Raw genomic sequence first — 11,628 nt, forward strand, 5'->3', positions numbered from 1 at the left:
GCTTAACAAATTGTTAGAAACCAGCTAATTGGCCTATAGATAGAAATGTCGTAAGTCTTATGTCATCAGGGCAGGTTTTATTAAACATGTCCTGTGTATCATAGCATATATACAGATTAAATTATAAAAAAAATCATTTGCAAGAATGAAAATAATTTATGTATTGTGTAATTTCTACTGAAAATCTCTGGTTTCATAGTTAATAGTGCACTCTTGTGGTATAAGAGGTGTGTTCCTTGAACTGCTGTTGTAGTTTGTAAAAACTGCCATCAAAGCTGATTTACAATGAGATATGCAAATATATTTATATTTGTAACTCGACAGAGCAACAACGTTGGAAAACAGAATGGCTACATCAAATTTAGTTACATCAGATTTGTTCATATTTTTACAAGTAAAAATGAAACGGTACTGAAACAAGTGATCAAAAGCTCTTTTAATTAATATTTATTCCATAAACATGATTACAAAACTCAGCAAGTTACCAATATTACATTTGTCACCATACAGGCTTGATCACAAATATTTCAACTTTTGTGACAGATACAACAAAAACAAAATACTAGAATAATTTACATGAAAATCTATAAAACAGCAATGAGATCACAAATTAGTGTTATTGTTCCACTGTCTGTTTTCATGGTTTCTTTTTTATCTTTAAATTAATATATTTTTTTTTACTAGAGCACAACACTCTTACAACAAGATTGGTCCGATTACAAAAACTCTCAACAAAGAGTCACAGCTTGCTCTCCTTCTCTCTCCTTTACAATAGTTTTTTATTTATTTTTTATAATATTTTCAATTTTTGGTTTTAAAACAAACAAACAAAAAACAAATAAGAGAGAGAGAAAGAAAAAGAAAGAAAGAAAACATGGCAATTAGCAACCTTCTCACTTGCTGAAAAGGGAAAAGAACAAAGCCACAGTAAGAACGACCTCACATCACTTTCTAAGAAAAATATACACTTAGAAAATATGTTACAAATTGGCACAATGAAAAATATACAGGTCATCATTTTTTTCATTGAGAATCCACCTGGTGAACACAGACCAGGCAGTAGAAAGAGTTTCTTTTTGTTTTTTTTCCTTGATGATGAAAAAAGGCCAAAGTAGTTACAAGTAATGCAGTGTCAAATAAATCATGAAAAAAATTAAATAAAATACTTCCAACTTGACAATATAATACATTCATAAATAGGGCACAATTAAGTTTTGATATTCCTGTTTTAACTTTACATGATGCACTTATAGGGGAATAACACTGTTTAAGAACTTTTAAAAATATGAACAGTAAGTGCAGGGGATGTGTGCTATAAAGTTTTCACTGGTGTAAAACTCTGTTCTCAAAATATGAACAAGAGCACCCTGCACTGGCATCACAGATGTCCTGCAGGTTTAGCAACAATAGGGCTATGTAAAAACAGTACAGTAGGGGGCACCGCTGAGAACAGCTTGAGTTTACGTCGAGATGGACAGCTGAGGGAATGAGAGATGTGAATGCAGTTGGGTTCCCTGAGCCAACGGACCTGAACCAACTGTGTTACATCTCCATTCACTCAGCACGGGGAAAACATGGACAACAAACTTTCCCCGGCTAATATTTCCTGGCTTTCTGCTTGGTGAGGCTGATTTGGCTGGGAAGGCTCTAATTAGTTCACCCTAAAGTCAAGAAGTTTTCAGAGGAGCTCACTTCTGAATCACACCACCAGCTGTGGAATGTCACTCATCATCTGCACCTGTGTTCATCAACATTTTCTCCAATAATTTAACCTCAGTTCATTCACAGCAATGTGAACAGCATTTGCACAAATACCCATTGAACTCTGGAATAGGAGGATCAGTTCACAAACTAACCCGACGTAGTGAACAACTTAAAAGTGTTTCACACTCTGTCAACATAAGGACAAAAAAAGAGAGAAAGAAAAAAAAACTTATTTTCAAATACATATTCACAAAAGAGGGGATCCAGGGAGTTGTACAATCCTGCAGCAATGTAGTAAACAGTACATGGGGGTAACCGAGTTGGCTTCTTTCCCTCTTTTTATAACACAACAAATAACATTCCAACAGCAATTGAAAAACAATGGTTTTGAGACCAGGTAAGAAAAAAAACAAAAAACAGGCTAGTCAGAGAAAGTAATACAGGGGATAAGCATTCACAGCACATATTCATATGTTTTAAATGCATGCACATCACTAGCAACAAATTAGAAAAACTTTCAAACAATATTTGGTCCTGTTCTTATCTGGTTTTAAGGGTGTAAAATTCATTAGAGGTACAGAGAAAATATTTACTGAAAGCTAAATTAGAAACTTGGGGACGTAAACCGGTTAGAATGCATTATATGTCTTGTTATGAGAAGGAATGATCATTTTCTTACCTTGTTATAGATGAACAGTGATCTTTTACCATCCAGAAATAAATCAGAATGAAAGGCAACCAATGAATTTCTCTGCCATTATAGCACTTCGGCTTCCTACCACCAATTCTTGTCATGCATCTCTCACTTCATGCCTCTAAACTGGAACTAGCCAAGAGTGTAAAACAGAAAATAAAACAACATTTTTCTTTTGATTGTTGAGATGACTCCTCGCTGTTTGTACAGATGTGATGCAACAGGAGTGAATCTCAGATTAACAACTCCCCCCATCCCAAGCACGCGCACACACACACACACACACACACACACTCCTCAATCACTGCCACATTATAAAACAGCAAATATTTATGTAGATAAAAATGTCTGTACATTTAATTGTTCATAGTTTGGCACATTAATTTAAACATGTTTGATATAATCTTGTTTTGTAAATAGTGCATATGTTTGTGTACAACAGCATTTTGATACTGGCAGGAGGAGATTCACTGGAGAACAGATGAATGAACCCCCTTTTCACAACTTATAAACAAACAACAATGAAAAAATCTCTTTCGGAATTTCGGAATTTCAGAACCTCAGAAAACGAACATCTTGGTGAGGACGCTTTCTTTTAGCTTGTCAAAGCCCAATGTTCTGAGGGGTTGGCACAGAAACGAGGGGAAAACGATTCTTAGCACAGAATACTACACATGACCTTTGACCCCTGAACAGAAGGCAACCATTTGCTGAGAGACAGAGCAGGGCGCTGGGCTCGATTTAAACCATGGTGCTGTGACACCGATTTAACACATACAGTGTTATAGCTGCAACGGAAAACAAAAAGACAAAATATTGATATTTAGATAAACACCACACTAAAAGAGAATCCAAAGACTTTCAAGGCATTTTTCTTCTTGTAAAACAAAGAAAACACAACTAAAAACAACTGAAAATTTGTCAGGTAAAAATGCAACAAAGCAGCAATGGTGAGTAGGGTGCAGCCATGACAGTGAGACTTCAGTCAGTCTAGTAGGTAGTTTAGCAGGGCTGACATGCAGGATGTGCCTGCCTTCCAGTGGGCTAGGCAAAGGATTGTGGGTAAAGTCGGTGCCATGCAGCTCTGAAATGTGGAAAGGATTTTAGGAGGATTTGGCAGGGTGCGAGGGAAGGGAACGGAGAAAGAGAAGGGGCACATTGCAGAGAGAAAATATTACCTCCGTTTCTCTACCAAAGCGGTCAATGCTACTCCTTTTATGTCCCTTTTGCCCGCTAAGAGTTCCTCACGGGCAAACTTAGCACTGCTTTTGTGACGGTACATTTTTTTGTGGGCTGGGCGGTGTGGAAGTGGGAGGCAGTCTAATCCAAGGGTAGGAAAGAAGCCTGGTGGGAGAAGTTTAGGCAGTGCTTTACCACCACGCCCAGCCGCTTTCTTCCCTCGACCTCCGCCTGAGGCACCACCCCGCTTTTTAAGGTCAGCGGCACTACCCAGAATCTTCAGTGTCTGGCTCTGGAGGGCATGTTGACCTGGTGACAGGCAAGGCCCCCAAAGAGGTTCCACAGAGGCCCTCATAAAACGCTGTACCTCAGCCATGCCAGACACTATATTGGACAGGATGTTTGATGGTTCCTGGAATTCTCGTTGGTCATCGTTTGACAGTCCCCCGGTAACAGGCCACTCCCCCTGAGCTCCAATCAAGCCAAGCGATGGGGTGGGGGATGAAGCGCAACTTCCTGACCCTCCGCCACATTTGGCTGCTTTTCCCTCTAGCAAGGCTTTGATCTTCTTCACAGAACGAGAACCCTGACGTGGGAGCTTTACTTTCTCTCCTTTTACTGCTTTTGGAGTTTTGGTCTTTTTAGTGCCTTGTCCATTTTTCCCACCCTTTTTCGTAGAACCTTTGTGATCCCTTAGCCCTACATCTTCCTCCTCTGTGTTGAAAGACTGTATCTGAAGGAGGTGTGGGTTTCCATCTTCATTTAGTTGCGGGACAACTCCACAGTTCCATTGTACATTTGCTTCTGCTGCCTCAGAGAACTCTCCAACTTTACCACAATTCCCCAGCAGCTGTGGGGAAGAGTTAGGTGTGTCTGGTGGGGACATCTCAGATAGCGACGAATGACGGAACTTGTCAGGGGTAAAGTTGGAGATATCCAGAAGGTCAGTGGACTCTCGAAGTGGAGCAACCTCCTCTAGACTTTGCTGTAGGATGAGCCGTGGACTGCAATGTGGCAAGAAGCCATCGTTGATCTCACTGATCTCTTCTTCCCTCTCTCTTTCACCCTCTCTTAGGCTGAGCGAGCTGTAGTTGCTAGAGGTGGCAGAAAGTGACCCAAGGGAGTTAAAGCTAACCAGCCGCCCTACACCACTGTCACTCCTAGACCCAGTCGGACTCAAGCCATAATCAGCATCAGGTTGGGACTCTTCATATGACACCCTGCACCCTGATAGAGACACTTGCCCGTACCCTGCGACATTTGTGCCATCCCCTGCTAACACAGGCAATGGTGTGGGAAAGCCTGATGGCATCATAGGCGACTGGGTTGGGATGTCTGGGGAGAAGGGCAGCTGTTCAGCAGATGGTTGGGATGGCCATGAAATGGGCTGGGTTGGTTCAGTAAGGTTTGGCTCAGCATAATGTGTGTGGTTGGGCCCGTGGTTCATAGGTGGAGGAGAGTGGGGCAGCTCTGATTCAGAGGGAGGAGAGAGAACACAGCTCTGGACAGGCTGAAGGGTGGGATTCTGCAGGCCTGGATGGAAATAAGTGATGTTAGCAGTGCTCGATGACTCAGAGGCTTCAAGAAGAGTCTGCAGGTACCCTCCCGGGAGGAGTTCAGCGTTTCCATTAGTCCCTGGAGCTGTTGGGGTCAAAGTGCATTTTTCAGGGTCATTACTGGAGGTTTCATTTGTAACATTAACTTCTAAAGAGTTACTAAGGTTTTCTGGTAAACATGGGCTGCACTGCTCAATCTCAGAGGCTTCAGGGACTCCCTGTGTCTCAGCGTCTTTTAACTTTTTCAACCGAAGTCTTGCTTCACTTTTAAACTTCTTTATCTTTCCTGTTTTACCTGCCTTTCTTCTTTCTTCTCTCTCCTGTGTTCTGCTTTTAGCCCTGGCAGTGTGCGTAATGGGGGTAATGTCATCTTTTGGTTCCTCTGTGCTTTTCAGTGATTCAGTCTCCTCTGGCTGATTGTTGGCGTGGACCACTATAGTTTGGCTGGGGAGGGAATTCTGTACTGCATGGATCTGCTGGATCCTGAGTCTGGCCAACCTGTGCTTGCGTTTGGGTGTAGTGTTTGGCGGTCTTTTGCAGCCATTGAGACGTTTGGTTGTTTCTGCAGCTTTCAATCTATTCTGTTCCTGCAACTCCTTTTCTCTTTTCTGCCAGTAAGCTTTTAATGGTGCAAGTCTCTCATAGCGTATCAGAGCATTCGGACTCAAACAGACTACAGAAGGTGATGGGTCGACTCGTCCCAGCCGCACCCTCATGTGCCTCTGGCCTTTAAACCGATTAATGATTATGTATTTTATAATGACAGGTGGGTCCTTCCTATTGGACCGCCTCCTCTTCTTCGGACACCAGTCATCATCACGCTCTTTCTTGAGCCCAGCAGGCTGTTTATCTCGTTTCTCTGCGTTTTTCTCACTTTCTATAGAGTCCACATCATACAGGTAGTCTTCTCGGTAGGCCACCTTCCTCTTGGCTCGGAGGCGGTAGCTTAGCTGACTGGAGGAGCTAGAGTTTTCTCTGGACAAACGGCCATGGCGAAGGGAAAGAGCGTGGTCTGGGGAGCCTGTGCAAGAGCTGTCATCACTGAATTCACCAGAATCTTCTGGAGAATTACTGAGGTCAAAAAGAAAGTTACTGTCTGGGCTAATATTGGGGGTCACATGGTCATCACCCTTAATCTCAATGGATTGGTCCGTTTTCTCTTTTGGCCCCTCCTTTCTACTGCAAGGTAAACTGGGAAAGAAACCTAGCTGAGATTCATCCTGTAGGGCAGATTCACTTCTCTCCTGTACTCCATCCTGATAGGACTCGTAGCGTATCTTAAGTGAGCAGACGTCAGTACTGAGTGCTGTCTCCTCCTCTTGAAACATGTAATTCTCTACATCTTCTTCACAGAACAGATTGACTGCAAGTTCACTGCGAGAGCATAAGTCCAAGAGCTCCATACGGCTTTCACTGATGAGTGTCTCTAGACAGCTCCAGTCCTGCGCCTCCTCACCAAGACCTTCGTATATGCTCCTGGATGCAGGATCCTCATCTGATTCGCTCTCCTGCATCGACCTCCCTTCCTCAGCCCCCTCATTGGTCACAGCTGGATGGGCGGGGCCACTGAGCAGCTGGTCAGATAGGACCTGGTCACCATAGCGACCTGCGCTGGGGGCGGGGCCAAGGCATTGCAAATTGATGCTGGCAAAGCCGAGTACGGACTCACAGGATTCCGGTTCTGTCTGATTTTTGGGGATCAGACAGCTAAGGCAATCTCCGCCCCTGGAGTCCATGTTAGAGAGGGATGACCTGTCACAGGTCTGCGGCACAGACCAGGGCGTCACAGGTTTGGAACAGGGCACAGAAGAGAGAGATGAGAGGGAGGAAAGAGAGGAGAACGAAGAGAGAGAGGATAGAGAGGTGGTGTTGGAGACAGACCCATCATGCAGGTCAGCTGGGCTAAGGGGACCTTCAGAGGTCTGACTCTGGCCACAGAGGGAGGGCAGGGACAGCACTGCAGGAGTGATGTCATCACAGCGCCTTAAATCATGTGGCACATCTGCCAACGGGTCATGTGGTTCTAAAAAAGTCAAAAACAAAAAGAGGGTGAGACAAAAATCTTTTAAGTGAAATTCAAGGTTTTCCTGACAAACATCTGTACAGATTTTATAGATATAAAAGACGAATTTTACATATTACACTGAAATCAATGTGATTTTTAAATTAGGTGCAATAATAGTTCTTAAAATGCTGCATATTATATGCATGTGGGAACTCCTACCATTTTCACTGGCATCTCTTGGGCAGGGGCTGTGATCTGCCCCTGAGAATCGAGACTCCCGTAGAACATCCATCAATCTGAACTGAATCTCTCTCTCACTAACATAATTACCACTGTCCAGCCTGTAGACACACAAAGATACACACAGTAAAGGCTATAGTGGAAGCCATGCAATCTTTAAAATCTGTCAGCACTAAAGTCTGGAAAAAAAGAAAAATCACACTTTTCAGAACTCTAGATCTGACCAATAAATCAGTAGTGTTTTTGGTATTTTAGTATGGTGTTAACGGATTCTTTTATCAGATTCTGTATTCACAGTGACTTACAAATGAGGAATATCCCAAACAATTTGTCATAAGAGCCAACATTATTTGCACTACACAATGGCAAATGGTTTAAAGTATAAAATTACTCTAGCTAGACCAGAAGTGAAATGCAGAAAATAAAAAAATAAAGTGTCAGAAAACATCAGTTCTTAGCCAATTAATAGAAAAGAAAACCTAGGGAATTCTCATAAACTTATTTTGTGTTCCATCAAATTCATACAAAACATTTAAATAGACATGATGGTATTTTCATTTTTTTGGGTGAACTATTCTTTTAAGTTTATCAGCAGCTAAAATGATGGAGAATGAATTTTAGCTTCAGGCCCAGATTTTTTTTTTTTTTTTTGTATTTCGATGTTCAAAACTTATATTCAGAGAATTGAGAAGAGAAATTATTTATTTAACATGCCAACTATGAGTTACAAATCACCCTTCTCTCTCTAGTACTTCCTTGATTTGTGTCCCGTTTTCCGTTCCGGTCTCTCACTTTTACTCTCAAGGATTACAGTAAGTTGTATTGCTTTACATCATTCTGTCCTCTGATTGCCCTTCACTGTGAAGTACAACTCTTGAGGATGTGAAAGAAATGAAAGAGCTTTGTAACAGCAGAGACAGAGAAAAGAAAGAGTGCTATCTCTTGCTTCAGGCTGTGTGTGCATGTGTCAGAATAGTGTGCCATATATGCAAGTAAAAAGACATGCAGCTTTTTATTTAAAAAAAATAAAAAAATAAACATAACGCAGCAGCATATGCTGTGGGGAGAAATGCTGATCTCTAGTACACTGTTTGAAGTGTTCCCATGAGGTGAATTTACATAGGAATTCAGAACTGACCTATTGAAGATTTATGAATTGCACAAGAGTTTTGAAACTGTTGAGTGGGCATTGTGTGCATTTCAGTGGTTTGCTGCTCCAATTACAATATTTTTCTATACACTTTAAATAATGTCATTTAAACAAAATTAATAATAATAAAAAAAAAAAAATCTAATTTCATTATCACTTGGAATTCCATATGAAACTTTAGTGGATACATTCAATTCGAATTCATATAACTGATTTGTTGTCACTATTTACTGTTTGTTCAATTACTATTGTTCAACAAACATAACAGCTAATTCAGAAATGTATTTATCAAATGTTATTAAAACATGCTTCTGATCATAAATACGTGAACATTTACCTAATGTTTATGGCCCAACTATTTCAATAAGCTGTTACTGTCAACAGCACATTTGTCTTATACCCCATAAATACATTCTCTGGATAATTTTAGAATATCATCAGGCAAAAATTCCATTACACCCATTTCCAACAACACACAGAGTAATACACTAAAAACACAATTTCCGATGCATTTATACACCATTTCCGGATCTGGAAATGGCTATGATCTAGGATTTGCTCCTTCCAAACCAGTGCCAGTATGAGAAAAAGCCCAGGGCTGTTCTGAGAACAGCATGGCTGGGCTCATTCTTGCCAGCATTGCAGACAGAGACAGAGAACAGGGCAGTGGCACTGTCTGCAAACTGCTTTTATTAAAAACGAAATTAATATTTATTCAGCTTCAACATCCACCCAAGAGACAGACAATGGAATTACAGGCGAGAAAGAGAGAGAGAGAGAGAGAGAGAGAGAGAGAGAGAGAGAGAGAGAGACCCCTAATCCACGTCGGTGTGAGTTTGTTAGATCTTTTTCAGAGATCGATAAATCTGCTGCAATCTGTCCTTGGTCATCTGTCAGACAAGCAACCAAAATATCAAACATCCATCCATTTATGTAAATGAAAGCATTACTACACTGACTGACTACTTAACTCAAGGTAGAAGGTTTAAACACTGCAAGTCTGGCTTCTGTGTGGAAAACAAATAGACCTATGCATCCATTCTGATTGATTGTTTCGTCGATTGATTGATTGATTGATTGATTGATTGATTTGGGTGGTTGTTGTGCAAGACACCTTCGGTTCTGTTATAGCCGTACGGTGTGCGGTGGAGCTTGACAGCATCAAAGAAACTTCCATAACAGCTTCCCAGGACAGGTATCCGGTGACAGACAGGCCCTATACTCTAAACATGATTATATCAAGGGCCTGAAAGATGAGCACGCTTTCAACATCTCGGATAACCAAGAGAATTTACATTATTCAGAGAGACGTAACAGGTTTGAGTCCACCCTTAATTATTGAAGGCCTGGTGCGCTATGATACGCGCTCTGCTGTTCTGCATCTCCCATCGCCAAATGCCGCATCGGTCGCAGGCGCCGAGCACCGACCACAAGCAAAACGCGGGGGGAAATGAAAATGCGTAAAACGGCACATACAGAACGTCGCCATATAACATCGTTCGTGTTATTGCTCTGTGTGAACGAATGCGTATGTAGCTATGGCCTTGGCTCAGGGGGGATGGTGTGTAAGAGCGAAAGAGAGAGAGAGTGTGTGTGTGTTTGCCTCACGTAGCACCAATGCTTTCTGTCCCCTCAAACGATGGCCTGCGACTCAGCTTTCGCAGGACACTGAACCATTCCTCCTCCTCTTCTCCCTCACTCACACACACACACCTGTGCAATATGGACGCATCATGACAGCTGACACTCGCTCCACCATTTCTCCCCATTGCAGCGTTTGACGCGCGTCACACTGGCCCGCTCACCGCATCACGCACATAAACACGCACAGCCCACATACTCACCTCCCGTTACACTCGGGCCGCACGTCCCGCCCGCTCTTAAGACTCCGTTTGATCGCTCGGCGCGTGGAATGTTGTCATATGTTGTTTTTTTTGCTTTTTTGTTTGTTTTTTTGTTACCCACTTCAATGCAGTGGTCTCAACATGTTTCCCCTCTCTCGCGAGCCCGGACTGCCTTCCCGGTAGCAGCAGGTGGACGCGCCTCTCGCGCCTCGGAGCCCCTACCACTCCATTTTATTTCCTCGCGCTCCAGGGTTTCCAGGAAACAAACAAAGGTCTGCAGCAGCCCCTGCTCCTCGCCGCATGCTCCCTCTCTCCCGTTCCGCTCTTCCCTTAGAGTCGCTTTTGTTTTTTTGCAGTATGTGCGTGTATGACGGAGACGGGGGTGTGCGTGTGTGTGTATGTGTTTTTCCCAGCTGTACCCCGTCCGTCCCTGACAACGACGGCGCGCTCGTGCGCTGCTGCTCCCCCTCTTTTGAGAGCTGCCATAAAGAGCGCGCCCCCATATTTTGCACGGCGGCGCGCTGAGGAATCGGGAGCGCGCGGCACTGCTGAACAGGTGCAGAGGCGCACGCATGCGTACTGATGTTTCACAAGCTCCAAGCACCAGCTAGTGGTCTCTGCAGATTTCGTTTATTTCTGCTTATTTATAAGCTGGTATAACATGCACAGTTACTTTAAATAAATAAGTAAATATCAGCGAGGAAATCTGAAATCCAAAATTTAGAAAAATCCATCAATAACCTTTACGACACTGGTAGTATTAACGTTACACACACGCAACCAGTTACTTTAGATAAATATATGTCAGCGAGGGAATTTGAAAGCCAAAATTTGGGAAAAATCCATCATATTGAAAATAACAAATAATCTTCATCTACGAAACTGATATTACAAATGCAGTTACTTTAAACAAACAAATAAATAAATATTTGCGAATGAATTTTAAAGCCAACATTTTTTACATACTGAAAATAAAAATTATTTTACTTTCTCATGTAGAAAACTTGCAACAACGCTCCCTTTACACAAACACTATTAACACTAGTTATATCTGTTTTTGTATGTTTGACATACATGAATATTTACTGGAATATGTAACATATGTTCTGCACTGCTGCCTGGTGTGATGCTATCTTTTACCTTGTAAATTCACTGCAAGTGAATAGTCACTTGCTTGGATGAGGGCCGCAGTGTCCCGCCCCTTACGTCAGTGAGGTTTAGATTGGCATAATTTCTATCCAATCATGTGAACATGG

General features: G+C 42.3%; 1 protein-coding gene across 1 annotated transcript; it reads right to left on the minus strand.

The window, feature by feature from the left end:
• Positions 1 to 428: 428 nt before the first annotated feature.
• nexmifa (neurite extension and migration factor a) lies at positions 429 to 10,912 on the minus strand. Its single transcript, XM_084414782.1, has 4 exons — positions 10,373 to 10,912; positions 7,358 to 7,479; positions 3,577 to 7,156; positions 429 to 3,186 (listed from the first exon to the last, which is right to left on the minus strand). Exons 2-4 carry the CDS (start codon positions 7,428 to 7,430, stop codon positions 3,054 to 3,056), a joined length of 3,786 nt encoding a protein of 1,261 aa, XP_084270908.1. The 5' UTR covers positions 7,431 to 7,479; positions 10,373 to 10,912; the 3' UTR covers positions 429 to 3,053.
• Positions 10,913 to 11,628: the final 716 nt, after the last annotated feature.

Source organism: Rutilus rutilus (assembly GCF_951802725.1).
Source record: "Rutilus rutilus genome assembly, chromosome: 7".
NCBI lineage: Eukaryota > Metazoa > Chordata > Actinopteri > Cypriniformes > Leuciscidae > Rutilus > Rutilus rutilus.